Source organism: Taeniopygia guttata, chromosome 21 (genome assembly GCF_048771995.1).
Source record: "Taeniopygia guttata chromosome 21, bTaeGut7.mat, whole genome shotgun sequence".
In the NCBI taxonomy this organism is placed as follows: Eukaryota; Metazoa; Chordata; class Aves; order Passeriformes; family Estrildidae; genus Taeniopygia; species Taeniopygia guttata.
In genome coordinates this window covers 204,991-222,918 of record NC_133046.1, presented here as the reverse complement: position 1 = coordinate 222,918, position 17,928 = coordinate 204,991, and the positions used below count along the sequence as shown (strand labels likewise).

Here is a 17,928-nt window from a genome sequence, read left to right as displayed (position 1 = left end):
CCCGCTTTTCCCTGTTTTTATCCCGTTTTTTTTCCCGCTTTCCCCCCAATTCCCGGGATTTTTGGGGCGCCCAGGCCTCGGCCCCGCCGCGTCAGCGTTGCCAGGCAACGCCTAAAATGGCGGCGGCGCGCGCGTGGGGTGTGCCGGGAGTTGTAGTGCGCAGAACCCCACGCCCCCGCGCCCCGCCGGCAGCGCGGGACTCGCTTTCCCAGCAGGCGCGGCGGGGCGGCGCGTAACAGGCTGAGAGAGCGCAGTTACCTGCGGGGAGTGGGGGGAACAGGTGGGGCGCCCCGCGGGTGCTGTTGGGATTTGTAGTTTGTGGAGGAGCGGCCGCTAGGCGAAGCGGCGAGGCGGGCGGCGGCCGAGGGACTACAACTCCCAAGGTGCCGCGGGGCGCAGCGGGCTGGGAGCCGGTGGAGGGCGGGGGGTACGAACGGGAACCCCGGCGGTGCCCGGGGGATGCTCAGGTGAGCTCCCAGGTGAGGAGGAGGAGGAGGAGGAGGAAGAAGAAGAAGAAGAAACGGGAGGGGGAAGGGGCGGCGAGCCCCGGGTAGAGCGGCGAGCTCTGGGTGGGGCTCCATTGTTGGCGGTGGGCAGCGGTTCCTGATGGAGTCACCGAGTTCTGCGGGGAAATCGGCACCGCGGCGGGTCGCAGGGTTTGGTTTTAGGATTAAAAGTCGCCCCTTGTTCCTTCTCCTTGCCCAGCGAATTTGGGGCCAGCTTGTTCTTGCTGCGTTTGGAAAGGAATCCTCTCCTTCTTATCCCCCCCGTGAAACTTTTATTTCCTAATAATTGAACTCGGTTTGAGACAATTTTTCGCCAAGCTGAGGTTATTGAGGTCGCGGGTATTCGGTGATGTTGTTTTGGCTTGTTTTTCCTGGCTAAGCTTCCCCCCAAATGCACATCCAAATAATAGGGATTTAGGGGTGGAAAAAAAACCCCAAATTAGCCATAGAAACATTGGGATTGTTGAGCTTGGAGAGGGGAACCTTTGGGGCGATCTCACCATGACCTTCCCGAGCTACGGGAACCGGAATATTTCCAAAGGATGGAGTGACAGGAGGAGGAGGATTCATTCCAAGCCACAAGGAACGGCTTTAGGATGGATTTTGGGATGAAATCCCTGGGAGGCTGCTGGGATCCTGGCACTGGTTATCCCATGGATATCCCATCCCTGGGATGCCCAAAGCCAGGCTGGACAGGGCTGGGTGGCCCAGCCTGTCCCTTTATCCCATTCCCAAATTGCTTTTCCCCTCTGGAATATTCATCTCCCATTCCCAAACCGCTTTTCCCTATGAAATATTAATTTCTGCTTCCCAAACCGCTATTCCCTGTGGAATATTCATCTTCCCTTCCCAAACCGCTTTTCCCTGTGGAACATTCACCTCTCTCCTGATTTTCCTACTGCAGCAGGGGCTGTAGGAGCAGGAGGTGTCCCAGCTGTAAATATAAATGAATGTTTGCTCGGGGCAGGCGTGGAGCAGCTCTTGCAGCAAAGCCTGGCTTAGGGTGCCTGTGATTAAACCCAGCTTTTCACGGCTATTGCACAACCCCGGCGGTGGGGCTGGAAAAACGAGTCCTGCTGCAGCTGGGGCTGATAAAAGTTTGTTTTGTGAAACTTTGTGTGTGCCACGGCAGGTTCCTGGTGACATGAGCAGCAGAGCACGAGCCGCAGGTGTTGGCTGAGCTGGGCAAGGTGCACAGGGCTCCTGGCAGCCCGCAGGTGAGTGACACCTGCAGCTCTTCAACTGCTCATTCTGTTCTGCTTTATCATTGCAGCTTCTAAACTGTTCATTCTGCTTTGCTTCATCATTGCCATGGCTAAAACCTGTACATTCTTCTCTCTGTTTTATCATTTCAGCTTTTAAAACCCTTTCATTCTGCTCTCAGTTTTATCATTTCAATTTTTCTCCTCAGTTTTATCATTTCAGCTTTTAAAACCTCTGACTCTGCTCTATTTTATCATTTCAGCCTTTCCAACCCTTGATTCTTCTCTCAGTTTTATAATTTCATTGTCTAAACCCCTTTCATTCTTCTCTCAATTTTAGCATTTCAGCTTTTAAAACCCTTCCATTCCTCTCCCAGTTTTTTAATATCATCTTTTAAAACCCTTCCATTCTTCTCTCAGTTTCATAATTTCATCTTTTAAAACCCTTTAATTCTTCTCTCAGGTTTATCATTCCAACTTTTCTCCTCATTTTTATAATTTTGCTTTCCCAACCCTCTCTGCTCTCAGCTTTTTCCCTTATTTTATGAAGCAGCTTTTGGGTGTGATGCGGTTTCAAACCCACGGAATTGTGACACCACCTGAATTCCAGGGACAATTTCTCTCCACTTTCCTCCTTTTCCAGCTGTTGAAGGAATTCCCAATTTCCAGCAACATTTTCAGTGAGAAAAATGCTGAGAATGCAGCAGGAAAAAAGGAAGCAGTGAAATAATGAAAATATTTTGCCTGCATCAGGGGGAGGAAGGCCCGGAGCTGTTGGTGTCACTTTTGAGCAGCTGCAAGAGGCAGAATTCCTCAGGGATTTCATTCCCTGGGGATCCCAGCTGGCAGAAATTTGGGATTTGCTCCAAAATCTGCCTTCCTTTCATTCCCTCACAGATCCGCGCTGGCAGAAATTTGGGATTTGCTCCAAAAGTGAAATCCTGGTTGGAATTCCCAAATCTGCCTTCCCAAGGCTGAGCTGGCAGGAAAATCCTCAGGGATTTTCTGTCTTCTCATTCAGGCAGAGTTGAATGTGGAAATGTTGAATTATCAATATTTAAAACCCTTTCATTCTCTCAGTTTTATCATTTCAGCTTTTAAAACTCTTCCATTCTTCTCTCAGTTTTATAATTTCAACTTTTCTCCTGTTTTTTAATTTCAACTCTTAAAACCCTTTAATTCTTCTCTCAGTTTTATCATTTCAGCTTTTAAAACCCTTTTATTTTTCTCTCTGTTTTAGAATTTCAACTTTTCTCCTCAGTTTTTTAATATCATCTTTTAAAACCCTTCCGTTCTTCTCTCAGTTTTCAATTTTATCATCAATAATCCTCATCTGTGTTTTCTTCCTCTTTGAATAAGGTGTTGACAAAAATCTGAATAATTTAATTTTATTCTATTTTATAATCAGTAATCCTCATCTGTGTTTTCTTCCTCTTCCCCTTTTCCCCCTGAACCTCTTTACCAAAGGGCAACCAATTCTGGTGTCACCAATAAATAATTGGAATTTATTCCCAAATTTTCTGCAGATCCCCGATTTCCCTGGGCATGGAGGTGCCCTTTGTGCTGCTCCTGAGCCGGCTTTTGGCTGAAGTGGCTGGAAAATCCCCAGAAAACTCAGTGGGTGCTCCGGGAATTTAATTTAATTTATTTTCATTTTTTATTTTTATTTTTAATTTTTATTAAAAAAAAATTATTTATTTTATTTTTATTTTTATTTTATTTTTAAATGTTTTAAATTTGAATTTTTAATGTTATTTTTTAAAATTTTCTTTATTTTTTAAATTTTTTTTTCTTTTTTCTTTTTTTAAATTTTATTTAATTTTTTTTTATTATTACTATACTTTTTTACACTTTAGTTTTATTTTTTTATCCAACATTTTCTGTATTTTTATTTAGAAAATAAAAGTCAAATGGATTTATAGAAGTAAAATGGATTTATAAAAGTAAAAGATTTATAGAAATAAAATGGATTTCTAAAAGTAAAATGGATTTCTAAAAGTAAAAGTAAAATGGATTTCTCAGATAAAAATGGATTTCTAAAAGTCAACTGGATTTCTAAAAGTCAACTGGATTTCCAAAAATAAAATTGATTTATAATAGTAAAATAGATTTCTAAGATAAAATGGATTCCTAGGAGTGAGCTGGATTTCTGAACTAAGCCAGCCCCACAACTGAAGGGAATTTGCTCCCTGCCGGAGCAGGATTGGAGCAGGATTCCCGGGGAATTTGGGAACCCTCGGTTCCCGCGGGGCTCAGGATTGAATTTTGGATTTTGGGATTTATCCCATTCCGGGCGCAGTCAGAATTTGGGAATTTTGGAATCTCCCCGCAGGTGCCGGGAGCCCCAGAGTGCTGTGAGGGGAGGTCGGACCCCAACGGCTCCTGCCCGCACTGCAGCCCAGGTGGGAATTCGGGAAAATCCCGGGATGGGAGGGCCTTTACTCCAGGGAATTATCTGGGGATGAACATTGGGAATGAACACTGGGAATGAGCATCGAGAATAAAATTTGGGATAAAATTTTGGGAATAAGATTTGGGAATAAAAATTTGGAATTAAAATTAGAATAAAATTTGGAATAAAACCCCTTTAGCATGGGCAAAGAGCACTCAGGTGCTGTCCGTAACCCCAAAAAGGGAATTCCTGCTTTTCTTTCCCCTATAAAATCTGGGACTGGCTGGAAATCGGGAATTCCTTACTTTTTCCTCTCTGAACTCTGGGAATTCGGTGGAAATCAGGAATTCTGTGGGTCTTCCCATGTAAAATCCGGGAATTCTGTTGGTTTTCCCTTGTGCAATCTGGGAATTGGGCAGAAATTGGGAATTCTGTGGGTTTTCCCGTGTAAAATCTGGGAATCAGCCGGAAATCAGGAATTCCGTGGGTTTTCCCTATAAAATCCGGGAATTGGGTGGAAATCAGGAATTCCTGGGTTTCCCTTTTCCCTGTTTTTGCAGGCTGCTACCGGCGCTGGAACGAGGACGGGAGCGGCGGCGGCTGCGTCCGGTGCCGGAACCAGAGCCTGGGGCAGCCCCTCGGTGACTGTGGCAGTGGTGAGAGTTTAATGCTTTTTGCTAATTATTTGTGGTAATTAATTGGGGGAATTTGTATCAATTTATCGGGATTAATTGGTGTGAAAATCGCCTCAAAAATGGAATTGATTGTGATAATCTGTGTAAATTTATTGGCATCAATCAATGCAAAAATCGCCTCAAAAATGGAATTAAGTCTAATAAATTTATTGGCATTAATTAGTGCAAAAATCGCCTCCAGAATGGAATTAATTGTAATCATTTGTATCAATACAATGGTATCAATTAGTGCAAAACTCCTCAAAAATGGAATTAATTGTAATAATTTTTATCAATTTTTTGTTATCAATTACTGCAAAAACGCCTCAAAAATGCAGCAAAAAATGGAGATTTTGGAATATTTTTTATTTGAATTAATTGTAATATTTTTTATCAATTTGTTGGCATCGATATAAACAATATAAAAATAGAAATACATGAATTTAGCGCTTGGATGAAAAGAGATTTTTCTCTTTTTTGCCCATTTTGGATTTCCAGGGGGCCCTGAGGTCGCGGCTTCGCTGATTTTGGGGACGTTTTTCCTCAGTTTGTTCCTGATCCTTTCTGTGGCTTCTTTCTTCTACCTCAAAAGAGCAAACAAACTCCCAAAGGTTTTCTACAGGAGGAACAAAGGTAACAAATCCTTTAATTACGCATTCATTAATTAACTCTGCTCTGCTAATTGATTGAAATAGGGATTGTTCCTGGAAAATCCACATTTTGGGCCGATAAATCCAAATTTTGGGCTGATAAATCCCCATTTTGGGCTCAAAAATTTCCATTTTGTGCCAATAAATTCCCATTCTGTGGAGAAAATTCCCATTTTGAGCTCATAAGTTCCCATTTTGAGCTCATAAATCTCTATTTTGAGGAGAAAATTCCCATTTTGTGGAGAAAATTCCCATTTTGGGCTCATAAATTATCATTTTATGGAGAAAATTACCGTTATTTTGCAAAAAATTCTCCAGTTTTGAGAGTCCCACACCCATCAAATTCTCCAGATGGGTTTTTTGAATATTTTGGTTGGATTTTGGGACAAAATTCCTTTTTTACCAAGAAAAGAAATCCCTCCATGAAGAAATTAATTAAAATTATTAAAATAAACTAAAATTAAAATATAATAATTGAAATAATTCAAATTTATCAAAATAATGTTAATTATTTTTTCTTCTCTTTTAGCATCTGTTCTGCAGCCTAGTGAAACAGTGAGTGAATTCTGCTATTAAATTAACGAGAATTTCAGTTAATTAACAAGAATTTCATTTAATTAGTTATTTTTCCAAGGAAGAAATCTGTACACAGTGAAAATTATCTGAATCCTAAAAAATTCCTGATTTTTTTAAGGAAAAACTGTCAAAAATGGCTTTTTTCCACATGAATATCACTGGAATTTTTTTAAATTCCTGGATTTTTAAGGAAAATCTGTTAAAAATTGGAGGTTTTTTTACCTTCCTCTTCTCCTGCCCCCCAGGCATCCATGATCCCTCCTCCTGCTTCTTCAGGTGAGGAAATTTCCCCTGGAATGTCCCAAAAATCACCGGAATTCCCAAAAATTCCCGGGAAAAGGGGCAGGGGCTTGGGTTTAGTGGGGTTGGGCTTGGGATTTGTGGGTTTAGTTTGGGTTTTGGGGTTGGGTTTAGTTTGGGTTTTGGGGTGGGGTTTGTGGGGCTGGGCTTGGGTTTAGTGGGTTTAGTTTGGGTTTAGTGGGTTTGGGGTGGGGTTTAGTGGGTTTAGTTTGGGGTTGGGTTTTGGGGATTTAGGCTTGGTTTTGTGGTTGGATTTTGGTTTTGTGGGGTTAATATTGGGTTTGGGGTTAAAAACCACAAAACCCAACCCCAAACCCCGCTGCTCCCCAATCCCCATCTCCCCCCTCCCTGTTCTTCAGGAATTCCCTCCCCAATCCCATTCCCAGGGTTTTTTGGGATGTTTTCCCCCGGCAGTGCAGAAGCCGTGCTAAAACCCAAACCCACAAAATCCAATCCAAAACCCAACCCCAAACCCCCAAAACCCAGCCCCAAATCCCCAAAACCCAACCCCAACCCCCGCTGCTCCCCAGTCCCCACGTCCCACCTCTTCCTCCCTTTGGGAATTCCCTTTCCAATCCCATTCCTTGGAATTTTTTGGGATGTTTTCCCGCAGTGCGGAAGCCGCGCTACGTCCGCCGCGAGCGCTCGCTGGGCCCGGCCGAGAGCCGGGTCAGCAACGTCTGAGCCCAGCTGGAGATCCCGGAGATCCCGATCCTGGAAATCCTGATCCTGGGAAATCCCAGCCCCAGGAGATCCCGGGAGATCCTGATCCTGGGAGATCCTGATCCCAGGAGATCCCAATCCCAGAAAATCCCGATCCCAGGAAATCCCAATCCCGGGAAATCCCGATCCTGGAAATCCCGAGGATTCCTCATGGATTTGGGGGATTTTCCCTGTTAGGGGAGAATTCCTGAGGGATCTGGGGGATTTTTGGTGTTGGGGAGAATTCATGAGGGATTTGGGGACTTTCCTTGGGATGTGACCCCAAAATCCTGGGATTTGGGATGTGGATCCATTCTGGGCTGGCAAAGGGATCCTCTCAAGCCCCACTGCTTTAAGCTGGGACAGCAATTAATTATGCTAATTAAAAATTATAATGAATTATCCTAATTAATAATGCTAATCATGCTGATTAACGATGAATAATTAAATATTTCAACAATGAAGATGCAGAATCCTTTGGAAGCAAATCCCAGATCCCGCTGGGAGCGTTTTGGGATAATCCAGGCCTGATCCCAAAGCTTGGGGTTTTTTTGGGGATTTTTTGGGAATTTTTCCAGCTCAATCCTTGGATTCGGGGTTCTCCAAGGGATAATCCATTCCTGGTGGAATTGGGAATTCCTGCTTTTGAGATTTTTGGGATGAGCCACAGGGATCGGGACAACTCCTGCCAGTGGAAAAATGGGATTTTGGCTTTGGGAAATCCCTGGAATTCAAGCTCCAGAGGCATTCCCAAATTCCAGAGGCATTCCCAAATTCCAGGCACCAGCCTCAACTTCTCCCCTGGAGCTTGATTCTACTGGAGGGATTTTAGGAATTTCAAACAGCTGGAAAAGGAATTTTTTCCTGGCTGGGTCTCCCTGCTGCTGCTTTTCCTGCAGCCGGAGGGTCCCAAATCCATGGAAAAGTCACTGCCACCCCCTGGAATTCCAGCTTTTCCTCCTGGCTGGGCTGGCTCTGGGATCCATCCCAAATCCCTGGAATTTCTCTGTCACTCCCTGGAATTCCAGCTTTTCCTTCTGGATCCCAAATCCATGGAAAAGTCACTGTCACCCTCTGGAAAATCCCAAATCCATCCCAAATCCCTGTAATTTCACTGAAATTCCAGCTTTTCCTCCTGGATCCCAAATCCATCCCAAATCCCTGGAATTCCTCTTTCCCCCTGGAATTCCAGCTTTTTCCAGTATTTTTTATGGAAAAATGAGCACAAACCTGGATCTGCTCCAAACCCTCCGAGAGGAGAATCGGGATGGGCAGAAATCCATTTATCCCATGGAATAATCCCATTTTTTCTGGGAATTTTGGGGCAGCCAGATTTGCTTCGATCTCCTTAAAACCTGATGAGATTTTGGTGGAATTTTCAGGGATAAAGCCCAAATCATGGCAAGGTTCCCGTGCCAAAAAATTCCAAAATTTTCCTCTTTATTACGATAAATAAAAACTTTTTACTCCTGGCCAAGGAATTCCAAATGAAATTTCCAATTTTTTCGGAGATTCCAGCTTGGAATTTTGATCATTTCCAATTTGCTGCTGCTGAGATTTTTTGGGTTTTCCTTCCTAATGAGGAAATTTTTATCCTGGAATTCAGAATTCCTGAGGATTTTCCAAATTCCCAAGGATTTTCTGAATTCCAAAGGGGAAAAAAAAAAACAAAAAAAGGAGGAACTATGCAAATAATTCCAAGGAATTTTAGCTCTGGAGCTGGGAATTCCTGTCCTGCTGAATTGCTGAAAATTTAAATTATTGAAGGATCAGCTCCTCTTTCCGGCTCTTCTTGTCTGGGATTTGTTGTAATTGTCGAAAAATGGGATTTGGGTCATGAAAAATGGGATTTGTGGAATTAAAAATCTAAAATGGGTTTGGGGCTAAGGTTTGGTTTTATGGGTTTGGTTTTGGGTTTGAGTTTTGTGGGTTTAGTTTTGGGATTTATGGGGTTGAGGTTTGGGGGTTTAGATTTGGGTTTGGGGTTAAAGTTTGGGTTTAATTTGGGGATTTGTGGTTGAATTTTGTGGGTTTGGTTTTTGTTTTATGGCTTTAGTGTTGAGTTTTGGGGTTGGGTGTTTTGGGTTTAGTTTTGGGGTTAGAGTTGGGTTTGTGGGTTTGGGTTTGTGCTTGAGTTTGGTGGATTTAGATTTGGGTTTGGGGTTAACGTTTGGGTTTAATTCGGGGTTTTGTGGTTGAATTTCATGGGTTTGGATTTGGTTTTATGGGTTTAGTGTTGGGTTTTGTAGGGTTAGTTTTGGGTTTATGGTTGGGTTTTATGGGGTTAGCGTTGGGTTTGGGATTGGGTTTAGTTTTGGGTTTGTGCTTGGGTTTTGTGTGTTTAATTTTGGGTTTAGGTTTGGGTTTTGTGGGTTTAGTTTTGGGTTTGGGATTGAGTTTTGTGGGTTTAGTTTGGGCTCGGAGTTGACCTTTGCTTTTATGGGTTCAATTTGGAATTTTCAGGGTTTCTCCTTCCTTTTCACCGTCCGGTTCCCTCCCCAAAGCTTTGGGCTCAGCCTAGTAAAACTCAGTTTTAAACCTCGGTTTAACCCCAGCATTGCCTGGATTTGTGTCTTTGCAAAAAGTGCCAAAATAAAGAGATCTAAACTTTTCCTTTTTGGCTTTTCTGCTTTTTTTGGGCTTTGCTTAGAAAATAAAACAGGAAAAAAGTTGGGAAAGCTCCAGTTCCAAACCTGCGCTGCCCCTGAGGGAAATTTCCTGGTGGAAAATCCCTGAATTCCAGAGGCTCTGGAACTGGGAGAGCTTTAATTAGGAGCTGGCAATTAGCTGGGATTAATTAAGATGTTTACAGCAAGCAGGTAAAGCCAGGCTTTAATTCCCTTTTTCCCCCTGGGATCGGATCTGGGATCTGGGCTGGGCCTTGGGGAAATTCCCACTGCAATTCCCAATGAGGATTTTGGGCTGATTTCCTTTGAATTTCATGGATTTATTTTGAATTTCCTTTGAATTCCATGGATTTCTTTGAATTCCATGGATTTCCTTGGAATTCCATGGATTTCCTTTGGATTTCCTTTGAATTCTATGGATTTCTTTCAGATTGCCTTTGAATTTCATGGATTTCTTTTGGATTTCCTTTTAATTCCATGGATTTCTTTGAATTTCAAGGATTTCATTTTAATTATATGGATTTCTTTTGGATTTCCTTGGATTTCATTGGAATTCCATGGATTTCTTTTTAATTTCTTTTTTATTTCATGGTTTTCCTGTTAATTCCATGGATTTCCTTTTAATTCCTTTTCAACTCCACAGATTTCCTTTTAATTCCGTATATTTCCTTTAATTCCACCCAATTTAATTTATTTCCTAGATTTCTTGTTCATTCCGTGGATTTTTTTCATTTCATCCCTGGAATTCCTTGGAAGTGGGAAATCCCTGGAGCCACTGGGGGGAGGCAAAGTCAAGGAGATTCCAGGGAAGTGGAGCTGGGAGCCAGAATTCCAATAATTCCTGGGAACAGGTGAATCATCCCACGGAATTCCTGGAAAAAAACAGGTCATTCATTGCCTGTGGGTCAGAAATCCTGGGATTTTGCCTCTGGAACAGAAATCCCGGGATTTTGCCCCAGGATCAGAAATCCCAGGATTTTTTGCCCCGGGATCAGAAATCCCAGGATTTGGCCCCTGGATGAGAAATCCCAGGATTTTTGCTCTGGATCAGCAAATCCCAGTATTTTGCCTCTGGATCAGAAATCCAGGATTTTTGCTCTGGATCAGCAATCCCGGAGTTTGGCCCAGGGAACGAAGCTTTTACTGCGCTCTTCCTGGGAACACTCTGGAGCTGCTGATCCTGGGAAAAGCAATCCTGGGATTTGGCCTTTGGATCAGAAATCCCAGATTTTGGTTCAGGGAACGGAGCTTTTCTGGTGCTTTTCCCGGGAATTCTCTGGATCAGCAATCCCAGGATTTTGCCCCTGGATCAGAAATTCCAGGATTTTTGCCCTGGATGAGCAATCCCAGATTTTGGCCCAGGGCATGGAGCTTTTCCCGCGCTTTTCCTGGGAATTCTCCAGAGCTGCCGATCCCTGGAAAAGGCGTTGGTGCCCTGCCCTAGGCCGGGCTTTGGTGAGCCCAGCCCAGCTCCGCTCCCTGATCTGCACTGATAAATGGCAACGGCCGCGCGGCGCTGCCGGGATCCCAGAAAATTCCGGATTTTACAGATCCCGATTTTACGGATCCTGATTTTACAGATCCCAACTTTACAGATCCCAACTTTACTGATCCCAATTTTACAATCCCGATTTTACGGATCCCCATTTTACCAATCTCCATTTTATGGATCCCCATTTTATGCATCCCGATTTTTTGGATCCCCATTTTATGGATCCCCACTTTGCTGATCCCCATTTTGCAGATCCCAATTTTACGGATCCTGACTTTATGGATCCCAATTTTACAGATCCCCATTTTATAGCTTTAGTTTATTGCAAAAGTATCTTTAATTTATGACAAAAATATCCTTCATTTATGACAAAATTTTCTTTTTAATTTTTTACAAAAATATCTTTACTACAAAAATTACTTTAATTTATCACAAAAATGGCTTTAATTTATTACAAAACTGAGTAAGTGTTCAGAGTGATAATTTGTGTTTTGAGGGGATATTTCCTTTTTTTCTGGAATAGCCTTATTATTATTATTATTATAGTTTAATATTTATTATTATTTATTATTTTTATCATTATTTCTTATTTATTATTCTTCTTCCCTTTTTCTCTGCAATATCCTGATTAATATTATTTTGTTTTAATTATTCTTACCTTTTTCTCTGCAATATCCTGATGATGATGATGATGATTATTATTTATTATTATTATTCCCCTTTTCTCTGGAATATCCTGATTTTTTAAAATTTTCATTATTTTTCCCTTTTTCTCTGCAATATCCTTATTTATTCTCTATTTTCCGTTCATTATTGAGGATGGCCACTCCCAGCTTGGTATTGGAACTTGGTATTGGTATTGGGAACTTGATTCCCAAGTTCACCATGGTGAGGATATAAAATAACAATATATAAAATTATAAAATAATAAAAACAAACCAGTAAAACTGAGTTCAAAACACAGAATTTTCGCTGCTTCCTCCCCCCAACCAAGGCTTTTTTCCAGCTGCTTTTCCTGCTCCAAGGACCCAGAGGCAATTAAAAAAATCGGATTGAACAAAGCTTTAATTGCGCAGGTGCTCGGCAGCTCCCAGGGTGGAAAAGGGCAGGTGCCGAGAGGAAAAAAAAAAAAAGAGAAATTTGATTTTAACAAGGACAAACACCAGAAAAACACCAGGATGTTTGTGGTGGGGCTCAGCTGGCACCGCCAGCAAAAAAAAAAAAAAAAAAAAAAAAAAAAAAAAAAAAAAAAAAAAAGGAACTTTTCTACTGGGATTTGGAGTGGGAATAAACAAAATAAATCAAAAATAAACCAATTTCTCATCCAGGAGGGAGCTTGAGGCTAAAAAACAGGGATGGGGCAGAGATTCTTCAAACTTTGGGTGGAATATTTGGATTTTTTGGGGGGTTTTTGCTCAGGGTTCCTCATCCCAGAAGGAAAATATCCCATAGAAATCCAAGTTTTTCCTTTTCATCAGTCCATGGATTTCTTTGGAATTTCCATTTTGTTTCATGGATTTACTTGGAATTTCTTTTTTATTCCATGGATTTCCTTTAATTCCATAGATTTCTTTTGGATTTCTTTTTAATTTCATGGATTTCCTTTTAATTTTATGGATTTCTTTTGGATTTCCTTGGAATTTCATGGATTTCTCTTGGATTTCTTTAGAATTTAATGGATTTCATTTTAATTCCATGGATTTCTCTTGGATTTCTTTGGAATGTCATTTTTATTTCATGGATTTCTTTGGAATTTCCTTTTGATTTCATGGATTTCCTTTTGATTTAATTGATTTCCTTTAATTCCATGGATTTCTTTGAAATTTCCTTTTGATTTAAGGTGAATTCTCCCAGATTGTGAGGGGAATATGCCTGAATTTCAACCTTCTAAGAGGTAAAAAGCATAAAAATCACAATAAATTGTGTTTTTACCAATTTCAGTGATCAGAATTGTTAATTATTTTTATTTCAGCACCTCTGAGGGGATTTGGGCCTTTTCCTTGGCCTGGATTTTTAATATTTCCTTTTTATTTTAAGGTGAATTTTCCCAATTTGTGAGGAGAATGTGCCTGAATTTCAACCCTCAAAGAGGTAAAAATAACAATAAATTGTGTTTTTCCCAATTTCACTGGTCAGAATTGTGAATTATTTCAGCCCTTCTGAGGGGATTGCACAGCTTCAACCACAAGCCAGGAAAATAATTTTTATTTTAAAACCAAGCAGAAAACAAGCAGAAACTTCCTGAAGTTTCACTCTTTTATCTCCTCAATTTTCCAGGAAAACTCTTCCAATCCTTTCCCCTCATCCCCTGGAAACTGGGAATTTATGGGATAAAAAATAAGAATTTCCCCCATTCCCCCCCTGAATAAAATAAAAAATAAATTTTAAAAAAAATCCCTGTGCCAGGAAATAAATAGCAAACCCAATTTATGGGATAAAAAAATAAGAATTTCCCCCATTTCCCCCCTGAATAAAATAAAAAATAAATAAATAAAAACCCCAGTGCCAGGAAATAAATAACAAACCCAGCCAAGCAGAGCCTGGGAGCATTTTCCTTACCGGAGCCGAAGTTAAAAATTATTCAAAGTAAAAATTCCTGCCTTGTGAGGCTCCGACTGTGCCAGGCAAAGATTTCCACCCTGCAGATAAGAAGGCAGAAAATCCCAAATTCCATCCCCACCTCCTTTTCCTCCTTTTTTCTCTTTTTGGGATCAACATTCGGCCTCTCCTGGCTTTATATTTTAATTTTCCTGGAATTTAAAGGACAAAGAGTGCCACAAGTAAGTGTTGGGCTTTATCCTCTCCTAAGGAACAATTTAATTTTTTTTTTTTTTTCCTGAGGGATTCTTGGATTGGGTTTTTTTTTTTTTAGGGCATTTAGGAGCAAAAAGGATAAAAAAATCCTAATTTTTATTGGAATTTAAAGGACAAAGAGGACCGGGCACCACAAGTAAGTGTTGGACTTTATCCTCTCCAAAGAAAGGATTTTTTTTTTTTTTTTTTTTTTTTTTGTTCCCTGTGGGATTCTTGGATTGGGATTAATTTTAGGCCATTTAGGAGCAAAAAGGATTTAAAAAAATCCTGGATTTTGAGGTGAATTATAACAAGGGAACTTCTTGAGGTGTCGATTAAAGTGGTTTAAAAGAGATTTTTCCCAATTTTCTGCCGATTCCTGGGAATTCCCAGCCGTGGGTGCAGCTTGAGAGGAAGGAAGGGAATTCCCATTGGAAAATAAAGGGATAAATCCCTTTTCCCCCCATTTTTTTTTTGAATTTTTGGGATGTGTTGTGGTTGGTGTTGTCTGGGATCACATCTTGGGTGTTTTATAGGGAATTTGGGATGTTGGCATATTCCTGAATTTTGCCACTCTGAGGGAGCAGGTGGTAAATCAGGGAAACAAAAAATCCCAAATCCCTGCTCTTCCCGCAGAGCCAAAAAACTGGGAATTTTTCTTAAAATGGGGCTGGAAAGAGGGAATTTGAAGGAAATCTTGGGTTTTTGGGATTGGTGTGAGTGCAGCTTTTCCTAAGAAAGCCCAGTGATGAAAAATAATAATAATAATAAATATTAATAATAATAATTGTGAGGTATGGCAGCATTGAATATCCCTAAAATCATCCAAAATTCCCTAAAATTATCCAGAGGTTCCCTAAATTTATCCCAAAATCGCTAAAATAATCCCAAAAAATCCCTGAAATCATCCCCTAAAATCCTTACAATTATTTTTTAAAATCACTCAAATCCTCCCCAAATCCCTCAAATTCTCCAAAAATCACTAAAATCATCCAAAATAATACAGAAAATCTTCCATAAATCCCTATAATCATCCCCAAAATCCTTAAAATTCTCAAAGATCCTCCAAAGATGCCCAAAATCCCCCCCAAAATCCCAAAAATCCTTCCAAAAATCCTTAATATCCTCGTAAAATCCCTGAAACCATCCAAAAAATCCCCCAAATCCTCCCAAAAATCCCTGAAATCCCTGAAATGCCCCAAAGCTTTTCCCGAATCCGGGAGCAGCCCCGGCTTCGGTTTCCATGGAAATGCCGCAGGAAAGGGGAAAAAATCCGGATTTTTCTCTCTTTCTCTGTTTTTTTCAGGGGAAAAAAAATCCGGATTTTTCTCTCTTTTTATGCTCTCTTTCAGGGGGAAAAATACGGATTTTTTTTCCTATATTTTTCTGTTGTTTCAGAGGGCAAAAATCTGCATTTTTCCCTACTTTTCTGCTCTGGTTCTGAGGAAAGAAACCCGGATGTTTCTCTGGTTTTCTGCTCTCTTTCAGGGGGAAAAGGGCAAAAAAATCTGGATTTTTGTTCTCTTTTCAGCTTTTTGTTCAGAGGGAAAAAAAAAATCCGTATTTTCTCTGTTTTTCTGCTCTGTTTCACAGGAAAAATGAGGGGGAAATCCAGATTTTTCTCTATTTTTCTGCTGTTGCAGAGGAAAAAGTACGGATTTTTCTCTATTTCCCTGCTTTCTTTCAGACATAAAAAATCCGAATTTTTCTCTCTTTTTCTGCTCTTTCAGAGGTAAAAAATCTAGATTTTTCTCTATTTTTCTGCCATTTCAGAGGTAAAAAATCCGATTTTTTTCTCTTTTCCCTCCGTTCCCACCCCTCATTCCTGACATTCCTCCGGGAGCCGATCCTATAAAAACCCCGCTCCCAAACCCGCATTTTCCCATAATTTATTAATCAGAAAATCGGGATTTTTTCACCCCATCCTGGGAGGTTTTTTTTGGGATAAAACAAAGCCGCGCTCTGGATAGTCCCAAAATTCCCTTTTCCAGGGATATTTGGGATGAAACACGAAGGGTTGGGGATTTTGGGGATTTTTTTTCCTTTTGTTTGAACTCCGTGACTCAAATCTGGGACGAATCCAAGGCAAATAAAAACTTCAGGACGGAATTAACTCCTGAAATTCTGGAATTCCAGCATCGGGAAGGAGCTAAAAATCCCAATTATTGTGGGATCCAAATTTTTTGGGGGGGTTTGGATCCCTCTCCAGGCTGATGGGTTTGAACATTCCCAATTTTTTTCTCTTTCCAGCCTCCCTTCCTGGCACTTCCCGAGATTTTCTGGGAATGATTTTTTTGGGATGGAGCATCTGGGGATTTTTGGGGTCCAGCCACGGGAAAATGGAGGGAAAATCCACGAGATTGGATCTGAATTCCAGAGGGATTTCCCATTTTTTCATTCTTTTTCCTCCAACACCTCGAGGACTTATCCCATTATTTTCCCTGGATTGTTTCAAAATCCCAAATAAAAATCTGGGAATTTGAAGGATCAGGGAACAGGAGGGAAAACTGCTCAGAATTCCAGAGGGATTTTCCCAGTTTTTCACTCTTTCACTCTTTAAAATCTCTTTTTCCTCAAACCCCTGGAGGATTTCTCCCATTGAAATTTTTGGCACTATTATTATTATTATTATTATTATTATTATTATTATTATTATTATTATCATCATCATCATCATTATTATCATTATTATCATTATTTGGAATATCCCAAATAAATGTCCCTGAGCTCCTTTCAGTTGCAAAGGAAATCAGGGAAAGAATTCCAGGCAAAATTATTCAAATCCCCATTTTTCCCTTCCAAAATCCTCATCCCTGGCACCTGCCCCACTTCATTTTGCCACGAATTAATATTTAATTATGCAAATTGCTATGTTAATTAGCAGAGCCGCTGATTGCTTCTGCTGCTTCCCAACAGCGAGTTCAAAAATCCTGGGAAGAGGAAGGAAAAGTGGAGGAAAAAAAAAAAAGGAATTTCTGTGCCCTGGGAGTTTTTGGGCAGATAAAATTAATTATGAAATTTAAAATCTTGGAATGAGGGTGGGGCTTCAGTTGGGATTTGGGAATTTTTCCCCCTTGGGATTTGGGATTTTGGGAATTTTTCTTTGGCAGAGGGAGTGAAATTCAGTGAAAATGGAGCTGGGGGATTCAGGGATAAATTTGGGATTTGAGCCTTTCCCACTCCAAATCTCAATGGATTCCAGGACCAACTGGGTTCAAATCCCAAAAAACACCCCAAATCAGAGCTCCAAGCTGCAGCTGGGATCAGCCTCCCTGCAGAAATTTGGGAATTTGCATTAATTCCAAACTTCAGGGGTGGAACGAGGCCCCTCCTTCCCTGCGATCCCAAATCCCCTTTAGAATTTGCATGGACCCTTCCCAAATTTGCTTTTTAATCCCATTTTTAAATAGGGATGGAAATTCAGGAAGGAGCCGAATCCCACACGAAATTCCCTTGTTCTGGCCGATTTTTGGGATCCCCTATTTGGGGATAAGGAAGGAGAATTCATCCCGGATTTTTGGGGGTTTTGTTAAAGGGAAAATTAAGATCAAACTCCCTGGAAAAACTTTGGGAATTTTTCACTCCTGCCCCAGAAAATAGCCCTGATAATTCCCAGTTTAAACCCTCCTGGACTGGGAAAGAATAGGGATTAAAGAGATAATTTGGGGATTAAAAGGGTGATTTTGGGATTAAAAAGATGATTTGGGGATTAAACAGATGATTTTAGGATTAAAAGGATGATTTTAGGATCAAACCCATCCCGTGGCTTTAGGATTAAAATTATTATTTTAAGATTAAAACAATGAATTTTTAATTAAAATGATGATTAATTATTAAAATAATGATTTTAGGATTAAAATTATTTCTTTAGGATCAAAACCATCCCATGATTTTAGGATTAAAATGATGATTTTAGGATTAAAAGGATGAGTTTAGGATTAAAAGGATGATTTTAGGATCAAACCCACCCCATGGTTTTAGGATTGAAATGATGGATTTGTGATTAAAATCATG

General features: G+C 40.7%; 1 protein-coding gene across 3 annotated transcripts; it reads left to right on the top strand.

Annotated features, from left to right (window-relative positions):
- Window positions 1–365: 365 nt before the first annotated feature.
- On the top strand, window positions 366–9,615 carry C21H1orf159 (chromosome 21 C1orf159 homolog). 3 transcript variants are annotated; one of them, XM_030289272.4, is made up of 9 exons: window positions 366–467; window positions 1,639–1,723; window positions 3,235–3,325; window positions 4,041–4,110; window positions 4,661–4,756; window positions 5,273–5,407; window positions 5,954–5,979; window positions 6,246–6,276; window positions 9,466–9,615. In XM_030289272.4, exons 3-9 carry the CDS (start codon window positions 3,254–3,256, stop codon window positions 9,537–9,539), a joined length of 504 nt encoding a protein of 167 aa, XP_030145132.4. In that variant the 5' UTR covers window positions 366–467; window positions 1,639–1,723; window positions 3,235–3,253; the 3' UTR covers window positions 9,540–9,615. The 3 variants fall into 3 exon arrangements, with proteins under 3 accessions (XP_030145132.4, XP_030145131.4, XP_030145133.4); XM_030289271.4 differs by having other exon boundaries at window positions 371–479; XM_030289273.4 differs by having other exon boundaries at window positions 371–479; window positions 6,914–9,615.
- The last annotated feature ends 8,313 nt before the right edge of the window (window positions 9,616–17,928 follow it).

What these genes read in the sequence shown, in the direction of transcription:
- C21H1orf159 (XM_030289272.4), top strand. Translation starts at nt 3,254, where the DNA reads ATGGAGGTGCCCTTTGTGCTGCTCCTGAGCCGGCTTTTGGCTGAAGTG. An exon ending in CCTCGGTGACTGTGGCAGTG is followed by an intron (nt 4,757 to 5,272) that starts GTGAGAGTTTAA and finishes TTGGATTTCCAG; the next exon opens with GGGGCCCTGAGGTCGCGGCT. An exon ending in CCCTCCTCCTGCTTCTTCAG is followed by an intron (nt 6,277 to 9,465) that starts GTGAGGAAATTT and finishes TGGAATTTTCAG; the next exon opens with GGTTTCTCCTTCCTTTTCAC.